The sequence below is a fragment of the Triturus cristatus genome, chromosome 8 (assembly GCF_964204655.1).
Source record: "Triturus cristatus chromosome 8, aTriCri1.1, whole genome shotgun sequence".
In the NCBI taxonomy this organism is placed as follows: domain Eukaryota; kingdom Metazoa; phylum Chordata; class Amphibia; order Caudata; family Salamandridae; genus Triturus; species Triturus cristatus.
Window position 1 is genome coordinate 1,094,243,582 of NC_140591.1, and position 26,063 is coordinate 1,094,269,644.

General features: G+C 43.5%; 1 protein-coding gene across 12 annotated transcripts in view; it reads left to right on the top strand.

The window, feature by feature from the left end:
- The window catches only part of LIMS1 (LIM zinc finger domain containing 1), a 388,121-nt gene that overhangs the window by 321,467 nt on the left and 40,591 nt on the right, over positions 1-26,063 (top strand). For all 12 annotated transcript variants that reach the window (XM_085622632.1, XM_085622629.1, XM_085622634.1 and 9 more), the window contains exons 3-5: positions 22,987-23,053; positions 23,656-23,776; positions 25,677-25,826. In XM_085622632.1, coding sequence (XP_085478758.1) covers positions 22,987-23,053; positions 23,656-23,776; positions 25,677-25,826 — 338 coding nt within the window. The remainder of the gene's footprint in view (positions 1-22,986; positions 23,054-23,655; positions 23,777-25,676; positions 25,827-26,063) is intronic.

Consider the following 26,063-nt stretch of genomic DNA (forward strand, 5'->3'; position numbering starts at 1 on the left):
CTTCTGAGGCGCTCTAGCACCGTCCCATTACAAAGTAAAACATTCCTTCTGAGGTGTCCTAGCACTGTCCCATTAAAAGGGTAGCCCAGCTGAAAAGTGCTGCTGCTGCCCCACTGCCAGTAAAGCATCCTTGTTGAGATGCTCTGCTACTGTATTAATATATTTACAGCAGCCTGCAGAGAAGTGCTGGTACTGTCCCACTAAACATAAACCATCCCTGCTGAGAAATTCTGGTACTCTGCTAATATATTTACTGCAGTGTGCTGAGAGGCGCTGATCCTCTTCCATTAAAAAGTAAAGCTGCCCCGATGAGAAGTACTCGTACTGTCCCATTCAAATGTAAAGTAGCCCTGCTGGTAGTTTCCCATAACTTGTCTGGGAGCAGTGTTGCAAAATCCTTGTATTGTCCCATTGGAACCACAGCACCCAGCTAAGAAAGGGTACCATTAAAGGGATTTTAGCCTCGCTGAGAAGTGAAAGCAATATCCAGTTCATAGTAAATCAGTTCTGCTACTAAGTGCCGGCACTATCTCATTATTGCAGAAATGAGACATTCGGGTCATGCCCGTTTAAAAAACAAAGTGCCCCTACAGTCTGTTAAAGGCATAGCATTCTTGGTGATAAGTGATATCACTTTCACATTGAAGGGATTGCAGCCCTTGCGATAAGGGCTGATACTGTCAAATTTTAAACATAGTAGCCCTGGTGCAAAGTACTGTTACAATCCTGTTCAAAGTGTAGCTACTGAGAATTCAATACTGTAGTATTAAATTGCAGGCACTTTGCTAAGAGGTGCTTTGAGTATGCCATTCAAAGTATACCAGCCCTGCTGGACAATACTTGTGTGTCCTTTAAAAGAATAGAAGACTGTTGTAAAGGATGATACAGAGTCCATCTGTACATGTAGGATACTTCTTTATTAGTAGCTTGGTTCCAGCATAGGAGATTAGGATAATAGGAGATGGATGGTACAAAGACAGCCCCACCAGGAGCAGGCTCCTAACAGCTCAGCCTGAGTTGACTAACAGACACTCTAACACAGAGATACACTCCTCAGGCATTCTATGATGTCATGGAACATTCTAGCAGAGCAGTACAGTGGAGAATAGTAGACAAGTAATTTACTACACATCCTCCTTCCTTAGGGAACAACAGCAGAAGTAAAGATAAAGACAAGTAAGATACCTCAATATATCATTAGCAAGAAGATACAACAATGAGATGCACATATCCACAGGTGTATTGCATGAGGTATCAGAAATTCCACTGGCATGAACAGAAATGTGTTCAGATGCCAAATAACATTACTACACGCCCCATCCCCCTCCCTTAGGGAAAAACAAAGCAAGGCTTAGATGAAAAAAAAAAACAAGGCAACAGAGAAGGGCGGTCACCCACACAACCTCCCCATAAGCGGGTACACCGCAGGGTAGACAACCCTGATAAACAAATGTGGGTGCAGACACTGACCCTTGGGAGAAAACCACATCCCCAATAGATAGGTACAATAGGGGTTAGATTCACTCTAGATAACAGGAAGTGTGCAACCTCAACAACAAAGATACACCAGAGAGAAAACATTCTGGAAAGAAACAAAGGTTCCCCTGGTTAGGGTAGACAGCATGCTGACACTCAAAATCCATTAGGAGTAACGGAAAAGGTCTAGGCACTAGAAAACACTTCACACTCAAAGTCCTACAAACGTGAAACACTTGGCCACGAGTTCCATGCAGGTGGACTTCGACCGGAGCATAGTGTCAACATGAAAGTAAAACCCATGGTAACGCTAGAAATTAACTAAACAATCTCCATCAAAAACACAGGGTACTATCCCTTGGAAATAAGAAAACCTCCCCTAGATAGGGTACACCATAGGGTAGACACCCTGGAAAACAACATCACCTCCCCTAAATAGGGTACACCACAGAGTAATAACTCTGGAAAATAACACAATCTCCCCTAAGTAGGGTACACCACAGAGTACTCACCCTGGAAAACAAAAACTACAACCTCCCCTAAATAGGGTACACCGCAAGGTACTCACCCTGGAAAACTGAAAACTAAATTGGAAGCATTGACTACCCCCACAACCTCCCCAAAGAAATGGGTACACTCTACGTACGAAGACTAAATCAGGACAGACACTGTCTAATGGCAAACTACACTTGTGAGCTGTACGGAACGCTCACTGTCTCACAACACACTTGAATTAAAAACTAAATTAGAGGAGTCAACGCACCCACAACTTCCCCAAAGAAAAGGGTACACTCTGCGCTAACAGAAAAGGAGAACTGAGTGCCACTAAAACGACCACACGTCAATGCATATTACATATTGTTGTCTGCGCAGTGCCCACATATCCATGAGCGTAGTACTTGCCCCTGCCAGGACAGACTATATACCAAATAGGACATGCATTATGTGAACTTGCTCTGTATCCTGGTAGAAGAGCTGCGGGTCCATGTATTGTCTGTTCTGCTGTCCGCACAACCACCACAGCACCAGGAACATTGTTCTTGGCCCTGCTTAGATAGGCAACTCCTCGTGGACTTCGTCAGGAGCATAGTGAACAGCAGCATGCAAGACCAGGAAGGCCAGTCCGAGCACTTCAGCAGACATAAAGTTATCATCAGGGGCATCGATTTCATCTTTATACACCTGTTGCTGGTCAAGGAATGCTCTAGTCTGTACCATATTGTTGGTCAGCTCGACGGTGTTACTAAGTGCGGACATCACCGGCACTCAGCTGATGAAATATAGGAAGTTTGCGCAGCGCGCGTTCACAGCAGCGAGAGTCGTGGTGAACACAAAACAAAAACATGGCTGGCAGACAGGAACTGTAAGCAATCCTTCAAAATAATGTGCTAAAGCCAAGCACAAGATGGCGGCACGCTTCTAGACGCCGCGCAGGATGGCTAGTGGCAAAGGCGTGCGCCAAAGCGTAGACCACAGTAAGAAGCTTGAAGAAGATGCGAACGTCATAGGAGTTGGAGGCATGAGACCAAGGTAAGTCTGCGTGCGTTGATATATGCGCATGGTAAAACGTATTTGAACAGTAGCGGTTCAACTGTCAAAAGGTAACACAATCCCTTCTAAGCAACCAGATGAGCATAAATAAAGTTTGTCCACTCACCGCACAACACACGGTTTTTGCCCCCACAAACATGGACGTTTCACACTCACGAAACAAGACTCCTTCCTCCGAGGCGCAGCGGCAGTGCGTTGAAAATCCACACAAGCAAAATCGACCCATACTTTTGGTTCCTTTGCGAAGCTCTGTTTCTCTCGAGTAGACGGTAACTTCCACAGCAGGTTGACACGTAGCATTAGAGGATGTTGGAAGGTTTCCTTCAACATACAATGCTGCCTAGAGTGTAGAAAGTACTCACAATGTCCATAGGGAATGCATACACAAGCCGCTGTCAGACCACAACACTTCCCACGCAGGTTGATTGCCTAAAGAAAACAGGGAAAGACAGCAGGATGTGGAAACCAGTTGCGCCTGTGAGAAGCTTGTTACTGGAAGTACAGGATCAGAAGTCTTCCAGGTGACAAGATAGTCTTCAGTGATGAGATGACAAACGCCCAGGCTGCAGGCTGTCGAGGTGGTACAGGACACTGGTGGGGCTGGCCAGGGCGTTACCTTTGAGTTTCAATTGGCGTTTTGAAAGTCCTTAATGTCCTTAGTTCCTTGTCTTTTGGTTCCTTGGTTCCTTAGTTGTCCTTACTCCTTAGAAAGTCTTTAGTGCTTTGTCCTTTAGTTCCTTAGATGTCCTTACTGCATACTCCACGCGTCAGTTCTTAAGATCATCGCCAAAATTGTTGTAAAGGATGATACAGAGTCCATCTGTACATGTAGGATACTTCTTATTAGTAGCTTGGTTCCAGCATAGGAGATCAGGATAGTAGGAGATGGATGGTACAAAGACAGCCCCACCAGGAGCAGGCTCCTAACAGCTCAGCTTGAGTTGACTAACTGCCACTCTTAACACAGAGATACACTCAGGCATTCTATGATGTCATGGAACATTCTAGCAGAGCAGTACAGTGGAGAATAGTAGATAAGTAATTTACTACAAAGACCTGAGGCCTTACTGAAAAGTCTTGGTACTTCTGTCCAATTGAAGGTCTAAGATCACTGCGAGAATGTTCGGAGCTGTCTTTTCAAAGATATAGCAATCTAGTAATGAAGTGCTGATTCTGTGCAGATAGAAGTACTGGCACTTAAACCAGCTGCAGCCCCACAGCAGACCTGCTGAGAAGTATTGGTACTTTTCAATTAAAGGTCTAACATCACTATGAGAATGGTCTCATAAAAGATATAGCAGCCTAGGAGAGCAGTGTGCATTCTATCCAACTTCGAGTACTGGCACTTAGAGCTGACTGCAGTACTCATTAAAACTAAGCATACCAGCCCTACTGAGGAGTACTGCCCCTTCCAATTAAAGATCTAACATCACTGTGAGAATTGTCAATTATTGTCTCATTACAGATATAGCAGTCTATCAGGGAAGTGTTGACTCTTTCTAGCTAGAAGTACTGGCACTTAGAACCAGCTGCAGTGACCCATTAAAAGCATAGCAGCCTTACCGAGGAGTACTGGTCCCTTCCAATTAAACCCTTCGCTGCCAGGCCTTTTCCCCCTCCTGTGCTACGCCTTTTTTGGCTATTTGGGGTAGTGCGCGCTGAGGCCCCTGTAACTTTTTAACCACATAAGGTATCCACGCCAAATTTGCATCCTTTCCTTCCAACATCATGGGGATTCTAAAAGTACTCAGGGTTTGTGGATTCCCCTGGAGGGGTCACAGAAATTAGCCAAAATACTGCAAAATGTTGGGTTTTTTGGGTAAAACGGGCTGCAAATGAAAGCATCTGGGTTTTTCCCTGCAAATGTTATCAAAAAAGGGTTTGTGGGGCTGAAATCACAATTTTCCCAGATTTTAGGGGATACCAGACTTTTGTCCGAAACCCAACATTCTTTTCATAGTTTTGGCAATTTTCTGGGACATACCCTATTTTTGCTATTTTTTGTGCTTTCAACCTCCTTCCAGTTAATGGTAGAAATGGGTACAAAAGCAATAATGGATCCTGGAAAGCATAAGTAGACAAAATTCTGAATTCAGCAAGTGATCTTTTGTGTAGCTCCATCAAGGTTTCTTTATAGAAACTTAACAGTTAATTATAGGATAAATTGAAAATTAGTTGAAAAAAACAGCCTTTTGTGTCAACGTTTTCACCTGTAACTTCTTCTAATTATGACAGCTCTTTGAAAGCAATATACCGTTACATCCGCTGGACATTACTGGTTGTGGGGATATATAGGACTTGTAGGTTCACCAAGAACCCGACGATCCCAGAGCCAAAAACTGAGCAGCAACTTGCAATGTTTTTTTATTATGTACCGGGTATATAGTAATTATTCTCTAAAAATGTGTTCATGGAAAAATCTGTATGAAAGACACCTATGTATTTCTGAAATGGGAACAAAATATAGAGTTTAGAAACAGTAGATATTTGCACATTTCCGAAAATTGGGAATACTCATACTAGCATGAGAATTATCAGTCATTTTTTAAAATGACTACTTTTTTACACAATGTCTTTCATTTGGAAGGCAGAAGTGCATCGAAAGTCAATAGGTAATAACAGTTCCTGTAAAAATCTGAATTACCCGAAGTCTCCCGATAAAAATGGTACCTCACTTGTATGGGTAGGCATAGTGTTCACGACAGGAAATGGCTCAAAACCCAACGTGAACACACCACATTTTCACAATGAAAAATTACCCTTTTTTAGCAAAGTGCCTAGCTGTAGTTTTTTAACCATAGCTCTGCCAGCACCTAGGGAAACCTAGCAAACCTATACATTTTTGAAAACTAGACACCCATGGGAATCCAGGATGGGGTGACTTGACTGCCTCTCACCAGGTTCTATTACCCAGAATCCCTTGCAAACCTAAACTTTTGTAAAAAAAAACAAAACACATTTTCCTCATATTTCTGTGGTGTAAAGTTCTGGAATTTGAGTGGATCCACAAATTTCCACCCACCCCGCGTCCCCCCAAAGTCTTCTGAGAAATATGGTACCTCACTTTTGTGGGTCGGCCTAGTGCCCGCGACAGGAAACGGTGCAAAACGCAACGTGGACACACCTCAATTTCACAGTGAAAAATTACCCTTTTTTGGCAAAGTGCCTAGCTGTAGTTTTTGAACCATAGCTCTGCCGGCACCTAGGGAAGCCTACCAAACCCACACATTTCTGAAAACTAGACACCCGGGGGATTCCAGGGAGGTATGGCTTGCGTGGATCCCTCAACGTTTCCTTACCGAGAATGCCCTGCAAACCTCAAATTTAGCTGAAAAAAATCACCTTTTTCACACATGTTTGTGTGGGAAAGTTGTGGCATCACCGGGCTGACACACATTTCCTACCACCCAGCGTTCCCCTGGGTCTCCCGAAAAAAACGGTGCCTCATTCGTGTGGGAGGCCTAAGGACCCGACAAAAACAAAAATGCGCAAAAAGAATCCCTCACATCAAGTGGGCTTTCTGCCCTCCCCCTGGAGCAGAGTGGGTGCTACTGTCCCCATCTGCCCCCCAGGGGGGGCAGAAAGGCTGTAATGGTGGCGGGGGCTTGGCGGCATTGGCATGCCCATTTTGGGCAGCCCCCACCCTAAAACAAATTGTGTAAAATAAAATCCCTGGCATTTAGTGGGTTTTCTGCACCCCCGGGGGGGGCAGAAAGGCTGTAATGGTGGCGGGGTGGGGGCATTGGCGAGCCCGTTTCGGGCAGCCACCACCATAAATAAAATCCACCACCCTAAATAAAATTGCGCGAAAAAAATCCCTGGCGTCAAGTGGGCTTTTTGCCCCCCCGAAGGGGCAGATTAGGGGCCAATGCCCCATCTGCCCCCGGGGGGGCAGAAAGGCTGTAATGGTGGCGGGTGGGTGGGGGCATGGGCATGCCCGTTTTGGGCAGCCCCCCCCCCCCTATTCTTACTTTCTAAAAAAAAGCCCTGGTGTCTAGTGGGCTTTCTGCCCCCCCCCGAAGGGGCAGATTAGGGGCCAATGCCCCATCTGCCCCCCGGGGGGGGGTAGAAAGGCTGTAATAATTGGGGGGGGGGCATGGGTCTGCCCGTTTTGGGCAGCCCCCACCCCTATTTTTACTTTTAAATAAAATTCCCTGGTCTCTAGTGGGCGCCCTCCTGTGGCGATCCCCAAGCAGGGATCCACTGGGGAGGGGAGATTCTCCCCTTTCCAACAATACCTCTCCCGTCTTTCTACGTGCTCAGGGGGTTGAGATAGCCCCCTGAGCACGTGGAAAGGGAAACTGAAATGAGCCTCTTGGCTCATTTCGGTTTCACTGAAATTACGTCAGCGCGACGTGTGGGCCGATCGTTATTTCAGGGAAACCGGGGTGGGGGGGGGGGGGCCTCGGGGGCTGGGGAAGCTCTTCCCCAGCTCCCGAGTCTCTTTTGGCAGAAAGGGAATCCCTCTGGTGCCCGCACCAGAGGGATTTCCCAGGGGATGCCTCATGGCGAGCTGGACTCGCCATGGGCACACAAGAACTGTGTGCCATGAGGAGTCCAACTCGTCATGGGCATTCAAGGGGTTAAAGGTCTAACATCATTGCCAGAATTGCGTGTGCTGTCTCATTAAAGGTGATAATCCTGAGGGAAGTGTTTGAAGTACAACCACTGACAACTGACTGTACTGTTCCTTTAAAACTTTAGAAGGCTTGCTGAGAAGTCCTGGAAATGTCCTACCAAAAAGTAAACAAGCATTGGCATAGCCAATAGGTCTCGCCTTTGGGACCTTCTAAGTGTTTAGCCATGCAACAGTTGATGTTGTTGCACCAAGGATATGTGCTGCATAACTAATACTTATAAGGTCCCAAAAGCGAGACCTATTGGCTATGCAAATGCTTGTTAAAAGAAGACAGTGAGAAATGTAAAATGCTCATTCACACATTTTTTTTCTTTCCAACAGAAATGCTGATATTGAATGACATTTCATTTTTTGTACTCAGTCGGATTGATATCACCACTGTTTTCCGCAAGAACTTGAAAGAGCAAGGTGGCAATTTTGACAATGCCGATCAGTCTTCTGGGACGAACTTAAAGAAACCAAGCTTAGTTTTGGCTAAGCTAAAATCAGACATTACAGTGTAGAGGGTTAGGGGGCCATAGTAGGTTTGATAGCCTAATTAACAAGCATTGAAAATGCAATAGGTCTCGCCTTTGATTAAGTTAAAGCCATTTGCTTTGCTAATGCTATTGTATAGCAAAGCAAATGGCTTTTAAAATTATCCCAATACATTTTGACTGGAGGTTGGTGAGACAAAGCAGACGTCCTGTGAGCTTGGACACAGTTACCAGAGACTGGCCCAGCTTTCTGAGCAGTGGAGACAGACACTGTACAGACTCAGCCACGGTGCCAGGGGAAGGCAGTATAACACACACAGGGCACTCACAGGTTAAGAAGGCACTATCACGCTGGCAGAGTACAGGTCCAAGCACAGTACAAGGGCTGGAATAGTAAGAGACTTTACCTAGTCCCAGGAGCAATGTTAAGGGGTGGCACTCTGGTACATGAACAGTGTGATTCCAGGCACACGGACAACTGGTATAGTAACACATGCGACAGGGCCACAGCCCGTGCAATGCTTAAGGGCGACGCCCACCATTATATACAGTGTACGACCCCAGGTACAATGACAGGCTGAAGCATAAAGACAGCATGCATCCCCGTAGAGACTCGCGGGGCTGGCACTGTTATATAGGATATCGCGTGGCCGGTAGCACGCACACAGATCCGCACGAACGTGCAAAGGATACGTGTTCTTATCAAGGCTATTATGCTATCTTTAAACATCGCGCTTGCGTATTCGGATCGATAGGCTGCTAGCTGTTCTAGCGTGCGCTCACACAGTGCCTAGAAGGCAGCTGCTTATACAGTGAGCTATCGTCTATGGATACTGGGCACCTCTGGCATGTTGGTCTAGGCTGGCATTTCAAGAGGCAGACAAACAGGCTAACCAAAAACAATGATTAGGTCACCTTTGATGAGCAAAATTTAGCTTTGCATGTAGAGAGTTCTGCATTTCCCAGGCACAAGTTTGACAAACATTCCGGAAAAGTTTGACTTACAAAGAAAACAGATATTTCTTCTAGGGTCCAAATGAGTTCTACAACCAGAAAGAAACAGGTGTAGCATGAACTTCCGGATTAACACTCATGGGAGCAAATCATTGAGATGATCCGATGCTGTTCAGAGTGAACGAAATTGTAGTAATAGGAGCCTTTTCTAACAGTTATTAAAACACGATGCTCTGCAGACCCTACTGAGCCATACTCGTGTGATACAATGGGAGCAACATCGGCCCTCGCACACAACACACAAAGCGTTCCAGAGTCAGCACACCAAAGAATACACAGAACCTGGAAAGCCTCTTACGGCACAGCGCTCCAAAGTAAGAAGCGCTATACAAATGCTACATAAAACAAGCGCTCACCAGTCCCACTGTTTATTTTTGCATCATGCTTTCACTTTAAAGTGAAAGCAAGATACAAAAATAAACACGCGGAGCCATGTCTCCTTTTTTGTCCGGCCCAATAAGAGAGCCAGACTGGCGCGTGCAAGGCAGCGAGACGAAGCTTCTGATAAGAAACTTCGTCACGAGAGCCATAATGTAGGCGAGCCTGTCCGGGTGGGCCGGAACAAAAAGCCAAAGGGAGGCAACGGAAAACCCTCCTTTTCTATGGGAAGCCAGCGTTTAACATAAATGCTGACGCCACCCAATGAAAATGAGAGGCTGGGCTTCGAGTCCCCTTCTTGAAACTGACTTCATGACTATAGCTCTCGCAGGCGAGGAGCGCATGCGCGCTCCAACGCCTGTAGAGACCTAAAAAGGATTGTTGGAACTGAGAAGAGCTTTGAGTGGAGTGCTTATCCAGGGAGCATGCTATGTGCTGGCTTTTTGCATTTTTACTTGAGAAGTTAATATTGCGTCAACCAACCTGATGGATAACACCCTAGTCTTGACCTCATTTATCGTAGTACCATTATTGCTTAAAATCAGAAACATTGTTTTTGAGGAATGCGTAGTGTTTGCTTCGAAGAGTCCTGCGCTCTAGAGCCCGATTATTTAATTGATGTGGAATATTTGCATCAGCTTTCTCAAAATCTATTATAGAGTACCTCTGAGGATGAGTGGAGAGTGGCTGGTATTTTCACATGGCATCAAATAAAATTGGAGGCTACATTGACTAATGAGTCCAAAGTATGATCCTTGATCATTAGTTTTGCCCATTATTAGAATGTACAGACACCCAGTGAACCAGGTCTTACCATGCACTGCTTATCTTGTGCAGTGATGGAGAAGCGCATGTCAAAGCTTTACGATGGAGCTTTGCGGTTTCCCAACATGTGCCCGATTTATTGGTGTAGTATCCAGAAGACGTATCTTGGTTATCTGGGACAGCAGTGACTTTTTTCACCACGTTCTACAGTTGATGGCTTTACCTTAGTCCTCAACAGTTAATGGAATAGTTAATCTGTAACCTTTAAGGCAGTCTAACCAAGTGGATGAGGCACAAAAATTGTCGAAGTTTGTAATCCATGGAATTTGTCAACTTAAAACACAAACTCCTTGCTTTAAGGTTCTGTATTTAAATTACTCTGAGATGGTGTCCTATACCAAGCAAACCTATGTCCTTCTTATCCAAAAATGCAAAAAATCTCCAGTGTAACGTTCTGAGGTTCATATTTTTCACTGGCGGTGTTTGACGCGCTCTTGTTCCCATAGGACTAGTTAGTAGTAACCTACAAGATCAGCTTTTATATGTATCCAGGTGACACCAATGTCTCTCTAAATCACTGGTCCTCATTATACTGCCCAAGCCCTTTTTACAGCCTGACAAATTATTCCCTGTGACATCTTCGAGTTTTGTTTAAGAATTCCTAATATTTAGGTTTAAAAAAAATATTTCCAGTGTTTGCGATAATTGGCAAAGGCCTCCAACCTTGCCATTTGTGGGAACCTCGGGGCTGTTATACTGCCCCTTTTCTCCACCTTGTCTAAGGGCTTCTAGGGCATTGACTTTCTTTAACTTTTTATTGCGTGCCTCTCGCAACCCTTCCTTTATGCTACTTTCATAGTAAGGTAGATTTTCAAGTGCCATCATCATTGGAGGAAAGTACACACCGAATAGTGCTTAAGGGAGCCAAAAAGAGAACATTGAGGTAATCTAGAGAAGTAAATCGGTAAAGGCTACTCAAAGAATGGATTATAAGTCTGCACTAGTATGTACTTGATTTATGGAGCGTGTTTTTGTGCGGGTGGATTTACCTAGCCTGAGTCATATTGTACATTATAAGAGATTGTGAAATGTGACGTCTACATATGACCAGCCTTATATTTATCTGTGGGTTGAGACGTGTAAACTATGAGACATTGTCATAGTTGACGTTGAGGAACCTAAGGGGGGACATTTGAAAAGTGTCTGTGACCTAGGGCAACTCATAAACCTGTAGTGCTTCTTGGAAATAATGCTTCACATGGTGAAATTGAGATGTTGAATTGGAGAGGAGGATAACTTGGGATACATAATAGTTGTCATTCAGATTGCCTGGGACGTGCTAGAAAGGGAATTTGGTTGAAATCATTGTGACAATTTTAAACAAGCATTGGCAGAGCCAATAGGCCTCACCTATGCAAGAGCTATTGGCTTCCCCAATGTTTTTTAGCCATGTTGTACACCAGTATGGCTGCTGTTCAGCGTGCCTAAAGGCTAGTGGCGTAGAGGACAGTGGCATGGAGTATCTTAGATTAAGTAGAGTGGAGTGGCTTAGACTGGAATGGAATGGAGTAGAGTACAATAGAGTGTCGCAGAGTAGCGTCGAGTGGAGTGCCACAGAGTGGAGTGGGGTAGAGTGGAGTGGAGTGTCATAGAGTGGAGTTAAGTGAATTGGAATTTCATAGAGTGTTGTGGAGTGGCAAAGAGCAGAGTGGAGTATCGTAGAGTGGAGTGTTGTAGAGTAAAGTGGCGTGGAGTGTTGTAGAGTGGGATGGAATGGCATGGAGTGCCATAGAGTTGAGTAGCATAGAGATGCATACAATGGAATGGCATTGAGTGTTGTAGTTTAGAGTTTTGTATGTTGTAAAGTGTTATGAAGCTGAGTAAAGTGTAATAGTAGAGTGGGATAGAGTGGAGTGGCTTGGAGTTGTGGAGCGGAGCAAAGCAATGTGGAGTGGGATAGAATGGGGTTGTGTAGAGTGGAGTAAAGTGGCATAGACTGGGGTGTTGTAAAGTGGCATGAAACAAAGTGGAGTAAAGTGTTATGCAGTGGTGTAGAGCAGAGTTGCATAGAGTGGAGTATGCATGGTGTGGTAGCGCATTGCTGTTACAGCAAACACATTTTCAATTAAAATGACCACTACGTTTACCCAGAATTACAGTTTTGCTGATAAAACTATACAGTGTAGAAACCATAATGTGTGGCACTTGGTATCGTGTAGCGTATTGATTAGTTTCGATCCTAATAAAATATTTGTTTCCACCACACTTCAGAATTACATAAAATATGCTTAATTTGTGCTTTCCTAATTCGGATATATTCTGAAAAGTTTGTACAGTTCATTTACAGGCATTAAAAGTTTTTGTGTGCTAGAAAAAAACATCTTGCAGCTTTTTTATATTCCTGTACCCAGCAAGATTGTAACATAAATCATCTCTTTTGCAGTCATAGAAAGAAATGTAAACACAAACCTCCCTCAGGAGAAAGAGCCTAACATTTGACCTCTGACTTTAAATGCTCAGCACATGTGGCAAGATAAAAACAAAATTTAAAGGCCTGCTTATTGCTAATTTTACTTCTGAACTCCAGCATGGTTATTTTGGGAGTGTTTCAGCACCCCATACTCCCATACTTCCAGTGTCTATAGCATGGGTATGAAATGGAGTAAGATAATTGATCTGTCTACTAGCTTGTTTATTTTGATCAAAGTAGCAAAGATGAGCAGAATCAGTCAAGCAGAAAGCTAGGAGGCAGGGAACTTTTTCAAAGAAATCAGCATTTGTACTGCTTACTCAACTAGAATGCAAGAGAGATGACTGAAAACACATTTTCTCCTGTGGAGTGCCTCATGAAAAAAAAAAAATTCCCAGAAAGCGAGCAGTCATAGAAGGATACAAGGAGCCAGTCAGAGAGATAGTAAACAGACTATGCTCCACTGTAGGGACAAAGACATGTTGAACAGCCTAAAACAAATAAAGCCAGCAAACAGAAAGCAAGCAACTTTAAGATACAAAACACAAAGACAGTGGTAAGCAATGGGTAGAGTGCATTCCGAGGGAAGCTTTCGGAATGTCCGAAGAAGTCTTTCGCAACCAATCAGCTCTGCTGTTTGGTAGGTTTGACCTAAATAGAGCAGGGGGAGAGAGAAATGACTCATGGGAGCAAGTCTGTCAAAACAATTGAAGCATCACTGACGCCTTTCTATTAAAACTTTGGTAGTAATATATTAGAAACCTACTTCAATTTTTTTCACAGTGATTACATCCTTTTGATTTTTACAATATTTGATTGATTTATACACCTGGAAGTGTATTTTTGTACAATTTTGTTCCTTGTCCTTAGTGTCCACAAGTGTGTGTACCCCTCAAATATTGTGTACAATTTTAATCCTCCTCAATTTAAGTCTCGGTTTAGACTGCTTTAACTGCTGGGATGCATTTTGCTACAAATTCTCAAACATTCCCATACAATGTGCTTCTGGTTTTGTCCAGTATTCATTTATTACCTTATGCTATTGGATGTTTGGTGTATCATTCCACCTCCAGTGGAGTCCTTGCATTGTAATACCTGAGGCACTATTTTACTAGTAAAGAGTACACTCTGTCATCACACATACATTTATTTAGGTCATATATGTATTGTGTCCATTCACCAATCCTCTTTTTGCTTGTGGTCATCCTGTACTCTTGAGACTTTGAAGACTTCAGCTGACAAGCTTGGAATCAGATGTCCCTTTCCACAAACATCATTTTGGTCTACCTTGGCCCACTTCCTCCTCATCTCCCCTCGCCATCCATTTCCTTCTGCCTGCCACTGCTTCCTCCTTCTCCGCCCTTGACATCTATTTCCCTCTTCTCACCATTGCCCCTCCTCTCCCTGCTACATTCCCTCGCTGCCCACCGCATGCGCCAGGACGGGTGCAGCAGTTTACTAAGCTGTTTGAAGCAGATCCCTACTCCGTTTTCCCTTTGCCTCACTGCTGCAGTTTTCTCAGTAGACGGGAGAACCATAGCAACCACCCCCCTTTACAGATAGGCTTTTAGTTATTTATTAAACTCTACCGGATATTACCTTTGCCGCCATCTCATTATCACCACTGTTTCTACCCGCATCACCACCGTCAATACTACTGGTACCACCATCATTACTGCAGACACCATTACCAACAATGCCAATGGGTCTGGCTATAATAACCTACCACATGCAAATACCGACAGAAACAAATGATGTTGGCACGTGTTAACTCATTAAAGTTTGCAAATCCACACAGTAAAATGAATTGCCAATTTAATGAACACACTCCAAGTAAAGGACAGTGTCTCTTTCAGGAAACTTAAATCATGCAACTGTTGTCCGATACCTCAGCCCCCTACATTTTTCTATGCTCTGATTGTCCCTGGTTCTTAGGGAGGATTCCAATCAAGATCAGTTACTGTACCAGGATTGAGTTACCCAATTGACTATTTACTGCGGTGGAGGCCTCTGGCTGCACCTCAGCTGGAAGTTTACCAGGGACATTGGTAAGAGAATATACCGAAAAACTTGGAATTTTTCCATTTACCCTTTCCACTTCTTCGCATCCGTTAATGTCCATGGAGCACCACGAGTATTCCCTCCCTCCTCTTTATACTCCGTGCCCTCCATCCCATTTAATGAGGAGGTGCCAATGGGCGAAAGTGATGCTGAACAGCAGTTCCCCTCAATGTCGGTCTTTTCGCACAATATGAATGTCTCTGTAAAGGAAGGAGAAAAGGACAGCTGACGTTCATTCCAAAAATCTCAAGTTAGTGGCACTCTGTATTCAAGCACTTGATACTTTAAGCAATAGGAGGTGCACCGAACACAACACATATAGTCCGATGGAGATTCGGGAAGAAGACGCGGCTGCTTATAATGGTGGTTGATCTTTCATTCCTCTCTGCATGGATTATTGTATCTGAGCCATTCTCTGAAAGCCTACTTTCAGCTTGACAAAACAGTGGTTACACCTCTTATTTTGAATAATATAATCTTCATAAGGACCATTGTGTTCTATTATTTTGTGCTCTGACATCAATTCTCTTCAAAAGGTATCAATCATTGCCATTTTAATTACGAAGCATGTCTAAATCCAAAACATCTTTTCTATCATATTTCGAATTCACAATTTGCGATGTAAGCCCTGATGAAGTTCCAAAAGGTTCTATCTTTGGGAACGAAACGCGTTGGCTGTTTTTATGAACTATTTTGAAATAAAAGAAGAATTTAATGAAATAACGGACTACATGTTTTGTGTTCGGTGCACCTCCTATTGCTTAAAGTACTTTGGGAATCTGTAACCAGTGACACCAAAAGGTGACAGATGCCGGAGTATTGTGCATGATCCCCCTTATACCGCAGCAGAGATATAGTGATCGTGCTATCCATTATGTCTAACACCTTGCATCGTCTTTGATATCAAGGTATGAGACTCCATACATTCCTCACCAGTGCCTCTAGGATAAAGAGCCCCCGCCACCATAGGTAGGGCCAGTGGTTATTTCAAACTAGATGAAGACCTGCACATAATTCATCGAGACCCTTCTTGTCCTGTAAGGCTGTCCCAGTGGTGTACAGATCTCTAAATGGGAGTGACTGAGAAGGAGCCTTACCATGTTCATCAGAGGATAACAATTTTCTAGGGCCTGAGCATTCTCTGACACATAACTTAGCATTGTCGCTACAGCTGAAGGTATGTGCATTAATTAATTAATTAAATTTGTAATGAAGACTTTCCAGCCTTCACATTTCGCAACATTGGGGGTCTCATAATTGGTCAAAATGTATTGTCTTGTGGAGCCAGGTGGGAGAGATGTGTAAACTGCAGAAATAATCAAATTCTCCCTTAAACAAAGGCTTTTGATTCTCCCTTAAACAAATGCTTTGATCAGCCTGGTTTGGCCGTTCTTTTCTGGAAATTTGCGTCCAGACTCCATGGTTAATCGGAATTTAAAGGAGCAGTTGGAATAGACCCAGAATGTTGATTGCTTAGTTTACAACATATGAACTGTGAATCAGCGACAAGCATTTGTCATCAGACGTTTTACTGCCAATTATACGACTGAGCCAGCACTAACGTGAGAATCTGCTATAGTACTCTGTCCTATCTTGCAAAGTGATTTTTGAAGGATTCCATAAGCAATGCACTATAGACTACGGCCATTTTGAATGTAAATGTGGTAAGACAGAGGCCTGCAGATGATAATGAGAACTTCCAACAGGACTCCTCATGCCTGGTATGAGAGGTCACATATCAGTATTTATTGCAGTCATCCCCAAATATAGTGTTGCCTTTCAGAATGAAAACCTGTTTATCATTATTTATTTATTTGCGTGCATTTGTAAAGCGCTACAATGTAGCCTAATGGTTTTCTGGGAGTCCTGAACAGCATAGGATGTAAAATGTAGCAGTTAGTATACGAATTGCAGGGTGGTCAGAATCCAGCTGGATGCTAGAGATCCCTATGCTTTAGTATTCAGCTGTTGCCCTTTAGAATGCTTAGTTGGTAGCTGACTTGAGCAATTCAGGCTTAATGGGTTTTCCGAGGTGTAGTCCATGGTTGGATTCGGTCCCCAGAAGGTAACATGAACCATCCAAAGTTTGGGACCTTCAAGATCCAGAGATAATCCATCCACTATGGTATAGCCATTTTAACACTTTTGGTTGAATCTGTTTGGAGACAGATGATCAAAAATTCTCTGGATGGAATATAATGTGCAGCCACTTTGTGTAGATTAAGATGTACCTTTCTGCAGTAGGTCTTATGGATGTTGCAAGTGGAATAATTAACTAGAACACCATTCATTTTTTTCAAGCAATATACCCTATTGACAAGCACACCCAAAATCACATCCCAGCCTGGTAGATATCTTTGAATCTAGTACTTCTCTTTTTCAAGTTGTGTGTTGACTCACTTAATAAACAGAAAACCTTGCCACCCTCCAATTAGCTCAACCTCATTTTACCGTAATCTCTAAATGAAGAATCCCAGCCTGACAAAACCAGACTGGTGATTACCTATTTTGGAGAACTACGTAATTAAAGAAATGTGAAAAACAAGTTATTTTGAAAAACAGGCCATATTAATGTTTTTCCCATGTCTAATGCTACCTGGAAAGACAGGAGCTGAAGAGGATGGCAAACAAATAACAAGCATTTGCAATGCAATTGTTCTCACATTACTGATAGTTTGAGGTATTGGTGTTGCAAATAATAATGCAACACCAATAGCACATACTTTCAGTAATGCAAGACGTAGTGCATTGCAAATGCTTGCATAATGAGCCAGAAACCAGCATTAAATGTCTCAGTGCAGTACCGCAAGCTGCTCCTAGGGATCCCTAGTGGGCATGGCACTAGCACTGCATGTCTAGGTGTAGTACCGCAAGCCTCTCCTAGAGGTCCCTAGTGAGCAAGGCACCAGCACTGCATGTCTAGGTGCAGTACTGCAAGCTGCTCCTAGAGGTCCCTGGTGAGCAAGGCACCAGCACTGCATGTCTCGGTGCAGTACTGCAAGCTGCTCCTGGAGGCCCCTACTGAACAAAGCACCAGCACTGAATGTATACAAAGTTGGAGTTATTGGCATTATAAATGGCAATGTTTTCTATCTAGCCATGTTGCAGGGTTCAGTACCATATGTGGTCAAAAGGGGACCTCTTTTGGTCACATATGGTACTGCACCCTGCTGAAGATATGGTAAATCCAACCTACCCATAATGCATTGCATGCAAGACAGTACTACGAGTACATTCAAATAGCTATGTACATATATACAATTAGTAGCTTCAAAATGTGACAAAAGAATTATTAAATTAATTTCGGATTAGGTTATATACTCTGTGTGGAGCTGATTAAGGGAAATTTATAGACGGTCTCGTATGAATGTGAGATGTTCTAGTGAGTGAAGTAACCACTGCCAGCCTAGCTTAGGACCAAGTGTGTGTCCTGTCTGAAGCCTTTTAAGAAAATAGTGCTTTGAGGCTGTAATTAAAACCTAGGGAATAACAGCACATGTAAATGGGGGTGTCCTCATGGGAGGTTACAAGAAGAGTCTATTAACAACAGTGGGAGGACAGAAGGGCTTTTACATGAGGTCCAGCATACATGCCCCAGGTAGACTATATTTAGAAAGGGTATGCAGTTCCTAAGGAGGATGGTTTGTTTGTGAGGTCAATTCTCAAATCCATCAATATTGACTGGACTCAATGAACCTATAGATAGGGAAGGGGAGTTCCCATATTAGGAACTAATGCCCTCACACACCCAGCAAGCTAGGTGTCATGCTTCATCATCTGGGCCTGCTCCTCGTCGGGCCGGCGGTGCAATGCCCGACGGGCACCCATGAAGGGGCTCTTTGGCAGAGATCTTTTGTTCCTTGCTGTTTAGTGCGTGGGTGTGAGGGGCCTGAAGGAATGTAGATGAGTGGAGTGAGTTAAAAAAGGTTGGATAGTCTGTTAATTGAGTTTATTCAGGACAGCTGTCCACCTCATTAGCTATAGTTTCATGTTGCCTGAGGTGGTTCGTAACCTACCAGTCACCGCCAGCGCTGTTTCCAGCACTGGCGACCACAGAGTAGGGGACAGTTAGAGACAAATACAAGTCACACTAACTGTCCATCTTCCTCTAACTTTTTAATGAGGTAGACAGCTGTCCTGTATAAACTCAATTAACAGACTAGCCAACCTTTATTAACTCACTCCACTCATCTACATTCCTTCAGGCCCCTCACACCCACGCACTAAACGGCAAGGAACAAAAGATCTCCGCCAAAGAGCCCCTTCAAGGGTGCCCGTCGGGCATTGCACCGCCAACACGATGAGGAGCAGGCCCAGATGATGAAGCATGTGAGGGCATTAGTTCCTAATATGGGAACTCCCCTTCCCTACCTATAGGTTCATTGAGTCCAGTCAATATTGACGGATTGGAGAATTGCCCTCACAAACAAACCATCCTCCTTAGAAACTGCAAACCCTTTCTAAATATAGGTTACAAGAAGAGACAAGGCGGAACTAAGGAGGGACTACTAAACCTATTGACCAATGAAAAGCCACCATTTACAAAGGACAGGAGCCAATTAAAAAGATGGGCTGAAAGTGGGAGGAGCTTTATGCCCATATCCTGAATACAGCATGTCTCGAAGAGACAGCTCAAGCACTGCCTAGGCGAGACCTAAAAATGAGATGGAGAGGTAAGTGCTGACAATGGTTGGGAAACAGCAAAGTATTAGGGAATGGGGTAAGAGGAGGAGAGACAAATCAGCAAGTAAGGGTAAAGGGATGATCGGACGAGGGGAACACTCCCTTAAAGAGGAAAAACAAAGAAGATGGGGGTTGAATGGGTTCACCCAGCCCCCCCTAAAAATAATAGGCTGGAGGAGCATAAAAGAAAGGTGTGGAGGGGAGAAGAACAGAAGAAACGGGGGGGGGGGACACAAATCTGAACAAAATTCAATTTTGCTCAGAAGGGCCTTCACCAGTTGTTTTCGTCAAACTGGTGAATGCCATTCAAGAGGAAAAATGTGTTAACAGTTTTATGGAAAAGGGTGATTTAGGAATTATTTCTATCAAATTCACATACAACCACTCCATTTATATCATTACTGTACAGTTCCTTATTTTCTGCCACCTGCATTGCTACACCTCTTTACAACAGTCATCGTGAGCTTGACCACCTATTGCTTAAAGCTGTACAGACTATGATTCTGTCTTCTGAAGCTTTCATTAACTATACTATACCGACTCACTGTGAAGCACCACATTATTTTTAAATGCATATTATAAATAAATAACTCCCAATTGGCAGGAAAGCATTCCACCGTTAAACGCTGCTCGACTAGCCAACAAGTTGATCCAGCTTAATAAACATATGCACTGGCAAACTTGTAGGTCTTGCCTTCAAATTATGAGTGCCATGCAGTTCCTCTGTTATTTGACACACCAAAACAAAAAGAAGGGTAGATTTCAGGATCCAGCTCAGATTATTACCGGTAAATGTGCTGTGATGTATGTGAACCAGGCAGCTCCGACTGCCCCATACTTCTGAAGACAAGCTGTATCATTAATGTGATGTGCACAAGGTGGGAATAGAGCATCGCTAAAGTCCAGATCTTCTCCAGAGGGATTTTGAGAATTATCCATAAACAGCCGTATTCTTATAGGGCCACATGAGCTATTTTACAGCACACAGATCTGAATAAGATCCGTCGTATACAGGTATACTCCCAGAGACAGTAGCCTGGAGTATGTGTGCATGTTTAAGCAGAAAGACTGCAGTTGAGATATAAACACACATCACAACACAATATCATAGCTGCACAGTGGATCAACCCATTATAGTAACACAAGATAACTGAAACACCAAACACCAATATAACAAACCAAAACAAAAGCACTACATAATGTACAACAATATAGCCCAATGGCGTATCACACTTACAAATCAAAGGTTTTTGCCCAAACATTTCCGTTACATCACAAACGGTTGGGCAGAGAAGTGAGTTATTTCATCTCACCTCATTTTCTAAGCATATCTTTTGATGATGGAATTCAATGTGTGGTTATTGGAGTATCGTAATAACAGATGTTACTAATAACAGAGTCAATGGTGCACTGTATATATATTTTTTTTTTTTTACCGCAGAAATGTGAAAGGTTGAATCTTACCTTACTGGTATTCAAATCTGTGGCCTCTGCATTGAAAAGAAAACCTCACAGAGTCCAACTGAGATTCTTTTTCAATCTGTTGGATGTATTTGTAGGAAGATGCACATATTTGAACTTTTATTGAAAGTCAATCATCATTTATGTTTAGGTGGAAACCACCTGTCATTATGTTTTATGAAAATTGGTAATGGGGCTATTCCTGTGCGCATATGTGTGGGAGGGTAAAATCATGTTCTTGCACTGCTATTTAGGTTTCGCCTACTAAATAGTGCATGCTCTGCCTGTTGCAAGACTTGTCAGCTTACAGTGGGTTTACAGCCCACTCGTTGCATACCATTGTTTCTCTTCATTGTCGGTCTCATTTGCTTACTTCCTATTCATCAGCTGAGTGGGATTACCTTCATGTTTGTCCCTCGGCTGGAGCATGAACACATAACTGTATCCTTCCACTGCTTGCTTTTCAGGCATTACTTTTCTCTAAGCACTCTATATGAGTGCATGTGTTTTTCCAACTGTCTCCCTTGTGTGTTTCTCTCCCCCTGCTGTGCTCTGCATTCCTCACTCTCACCCATGTGTTCCCCCCACCAGCTCCACGTTGCTGTCTTTCACCTGTTAGACCCTCCCGCTGTGCCCCCATCTTGCTTCCCTCACACCGTTTTGCTTCCTGCTTTCACTCCCCAACAAGCACCGCCCTTTTTGCTTCCACCTCTTGGCCCCCATGTTGCTTCTGATCACCCGGCATCTCAACTAGTGGATCATTAACCGTCCAACGAGGCAACATCTCCACCTTCAGCTGTCCTTGGACCCCCCCAATAACTTCTCCTCTGCTGTACTCAACCACTGACTTACCTGAGTTGATTTATCTGGTTACCTTGATGTAAACATTTACTTATGTAAAGTGCTCTGATACCCTTGGATAAAATAATTTAACGCAGATAAAAGTTTGACATTACCTCCTTGTGGCGTAATACTATAGGCAACCTAAAGCTTCCCCTTAGGGTCCCACCGTCTCAAGAAATGATTGACCGGGGCAGGAGCAAGTTCCTAGGGCCTGCAAAACCGTTTGTCTCCTGCAGCTGGAAGGTGCATTCAGGTGGGGGTGGGGTTGGGGGGGGGGGCAGTGGTGATATCGGTCTTTAAGGTGGGAAAAGGGTGACAGGGCAGCAAATAAGGCATCTGCAGGTGCCTCTCGATTCTCCCTCAGTCATACCCCGGGCCACTGGAATCGTGCTGCAGGGAAGGGCCAAATAATGCACCAGGGTTGAGTAAATTATGCAGCATACTTCATTATTTTGTCATTAATACACTTGTTAACACTGTCTAGGAATTGGTTGCATGTCATTAGTACCAGTTTGACACCCAAATAAAGAAATAGCAACATAAAAGTGACCAGTAAACCTTTGCACAGGGCTTTCCTCTGCGTAGCAACATTTGCCACTGCGTTTTTAGTAACTTGTGAACCGTTTGGGCTCTAAACAGTTTTTTCTGATAAAATGTGCAGATTATTCATCAGTTGATAGATTATGTGGTAAAGGTGGCAAATATACAATTATGCGAAAAATGCCGCAGCCACACAATCTCAGAATTCCATTAACCCTTCTTATACCTTTAAAACAGCAGCTAAGACAAAGCTAGGTAGTCCTAAGAGAAAATGTGACAGAGGTAACCCAGTCCCACTGGCTGCTGCTGAGACATTGTACTGAAAGAGTCCAGGCCCTGCAGAGCTTCTCTCTTAATGAGGTAATGCCCAACTAATCAGTTAAAGGGCAGCATTCCCCTATTGATATATGGTATGAGAGACCACCCCTACCAATTATAGGTGTACTAGTACTGCTTCCTGATAGGTTGGTCAACCAGTTATTTTATTCTGTTTACTACGCGTTTGTATCAGTGTCAAATCTTTGATGTAGCATATTTTTTTGAGAACTCATGCGGCATTAAAATGTAATGTGCGGAAGTTACGTATCTGTAGTGTCTGATTTTGATGTGTGGCCTATCCTTTATTTTAGTTTGAGGGCAGGAAGTACTGCGAACATGATTTCCAGATGCTATTTGCGCCGTGCTGCCATCAGTGTGGTAAGTTCAGCACTCCCATAATACTGCAAGGCATGTTTCTTCACATTGGTGACAGTGGCCACCAAACATGGTGGATGATTAGCGAGGCCGAGGACGGAAACGTGAGGCTATAATGGCCAAGTGACAATCATTAGGCCCAGAATAATCCCCATAGTATATGTAAATCATCCTAACGCTGTAATGTAGCATCCTACCTGCGTAAAACAACCAGCAATGTGCTGTCCCACTGAGCCTGAACAGGCCGACTTGCCTATCCTTTGTGCAACTCCAAAATGGAAATCTTTTGAATTTTACCTGCTATTGATCATAGATTGTGGATATGACCTAGGGATTCAGGTTTTATGGTGAGGGCATAATTTCTAGCATTTTGAGGCCACCAGACCATCTATGAAAGGAGAAGGTGCCAGAACTTGTGAACATTGTGACTAGAGCCGAGACCCACAATTGCCTTCAAATCCAAGGGGTATTGTATCGCTTTAGCAGGGAGATGATTGTTCAGTTGTGTCTATGGGACAAAAATATTTGTGCCTTTGTTCACTGGCCATGTTGTTTTGGGACGCATAGTGGCTGATTTGCATTGATCATGTCTCTTATGCTTACAGGAGAATTCATCATTGGCCGTGTCATTAAGGCAATGAACAATAGCTGGCATCCAGAGTGCTTCCGCTGCGATCTGTGCAATCAGGTGCTGGCCGATATAGGATTTGTGAAAAATGCTGGCAGGTGAGGCTATTTGCTTTATGTGCTATTTGTAAGTGAATGCCAATGGTCGGGTATCATGTGAGGAAGCCTTTTGAAATTCTGTATAAATGCCCACTCAGTTTGAGTGATGGTCCTTGCTAGATCATCCAGCCACGATCATTCAAGCTGAGGCTTTACGTATATATTACTTAGTAATTCCCTGGCAATCTTATAATCCTGAAAGTGCCTCAAGTGAGCATGTGACAAAAGTTTAAAAAGATATATATAAAAAGAGCCATATCCTTTTCAGTGAGAAACACATAGTGTCTAAGGTCAGAAATAGTTTATAAACACCCAGAACGGTTAACAAGCATTGGCAATGCCATGAGGCCTAGCTTTTAAGGAATGTTGTATGGTAATGTGAAGCATTACAGTTAAATAGCTTGGGAATACATACATATATATGTGTGTAGAAGTTAAGAACTGTAGAATAATATTGGTCTAGGTTAAAAGATCCGGTGACAGTTGCACTGTTAAGCCAGACCTAAAAATTCATGTAGGTTAATGACTGCCATCCACCCATCTGTGCCTTTTTGTGGAAGCACACAACTTCTGCCTAGTCAAATCATGTACTCTTGGCTCCCAAAATGTGGACAGAGCCAATACCAGTCTCTGCTGATGCTCACAGGATTGTCTGGTACAGCTGTGCTGTCGAGCAAACACACTATAAAAGGGAGACCCTAATGTTATACGGGCTGATGAACAGCGTTGAATTTGAAGAGAACATGTGTCCCAAAAAAGGGAATCGGAGCCAAACAAAAATAGCCAGACGAAGTAGACAATGACTGGATGGAAACTGATGAAAAGAGAAGGAGAGACAATAATGGGGCAGACCCTTGCTTTCAGCTATAAATAAGTGAAATAACAAAAAACGCAAGTATATTGGCCACTCAAAGAATCCCAAAGATCTATTTTTTAATACAACTGATTCTGAAGAGAAGAGCAGTTAGCTACCTTGTCTCTTTCTTGCAGTGTAAATATCCTAGTAGGAAACTCAAACCACCCTTCCCGCTGACAGCAGACAAATTGGAAATTACTGGACGGGAGGACATGCAGCCTTCTCACATGATCCCATCTGGCAATCGGAGGCTCATGTTGTTATACAATTGATTCCTACCCTACTTTCCAGCACCAACAATGGACCCCATTTCCAGTCCAGCCTTCTACACAGGGCTGTAGCGGGCACCGGGTGGTTTCCCGGTGGGCCAGAATGGTGGGGACCAGTTTTGGACTGTGTGGGGTGTTTTTATTACTAGGGGCTGGTTTAGCAGCAGGACTGCAATATCGGCCATCTGTAACAAAAGCGGCGGCAGTGTTTCCCACCATAATGCAAAAAGGAACAACACAACACGTTTCACTTTCATCTGTACATTGAAGTTTATATCGCTGCTAAAACACTGAAAGCCCCGAAGTATCGACAGCCATTGTGCAATGCAGAACGTGCTTGTGATCGTTCTATTGTGTTCCCCCTGCATAGCATGCATATGTTTAAATATGAGGAATGCAGGGGAGCTTGGCAGTGGTGTGAGATAGCCAAAGTCCTGTCTTGCATATGGGCTGGTGCCAAGTAGAAGGAACCTCTATGTTCCTTGACTGCTACCAAGATTCATCTTTTCTCAGGACCTAAAAATCTTGAAATGAGCTACAGGAGAGTTGAGGGAAGGGAAAGCAATGTTTTTAATATTGTGTGAGTTCCATTTATATAATCATTGGTCATAGCTGGCCCATGATCATAAGAAAGATGAAAGTTCATGGCGCCTAGAATGAAGGATTGTGGCTGCCCCCCACCCATTCGCCCCCCCAAATGTGTGGTCTGAATGTGTATACATTGTTGTTAATATACTATCAGTTCATAACCCTCCTTTTTTGCATGTATTTCTAGGCATCTCTGCCGTCCTTGTCACAACCGAGAGAAAGCCAGGGGTTTGGGCAAATACATTTGCCAGAAGTGCCATGCGATTATTGACGAGCAAGCTCTTATCTTTAAAAATGACCCGTACCACCCGGATCACTTTAACTGTGCCAACTGTGGGTAAGTGTGTTTCAGATTTCCCCCCAGAATATTTCTATCTTAGCAGATAATGGAAAGTTTACACATAAACCTGTACTAGATATGATAATACCAATCTGAACAAATAATGGTGAGTGTTTTAAGATCTGCTGCTTACAAGATGAAACATGTACTCAAGACATTTTTTATTGAATTTAAACTCCTTATTCCTTTATCATTTTGTAATACATTTTTACCTGCCTATGAAGTTAGACAATT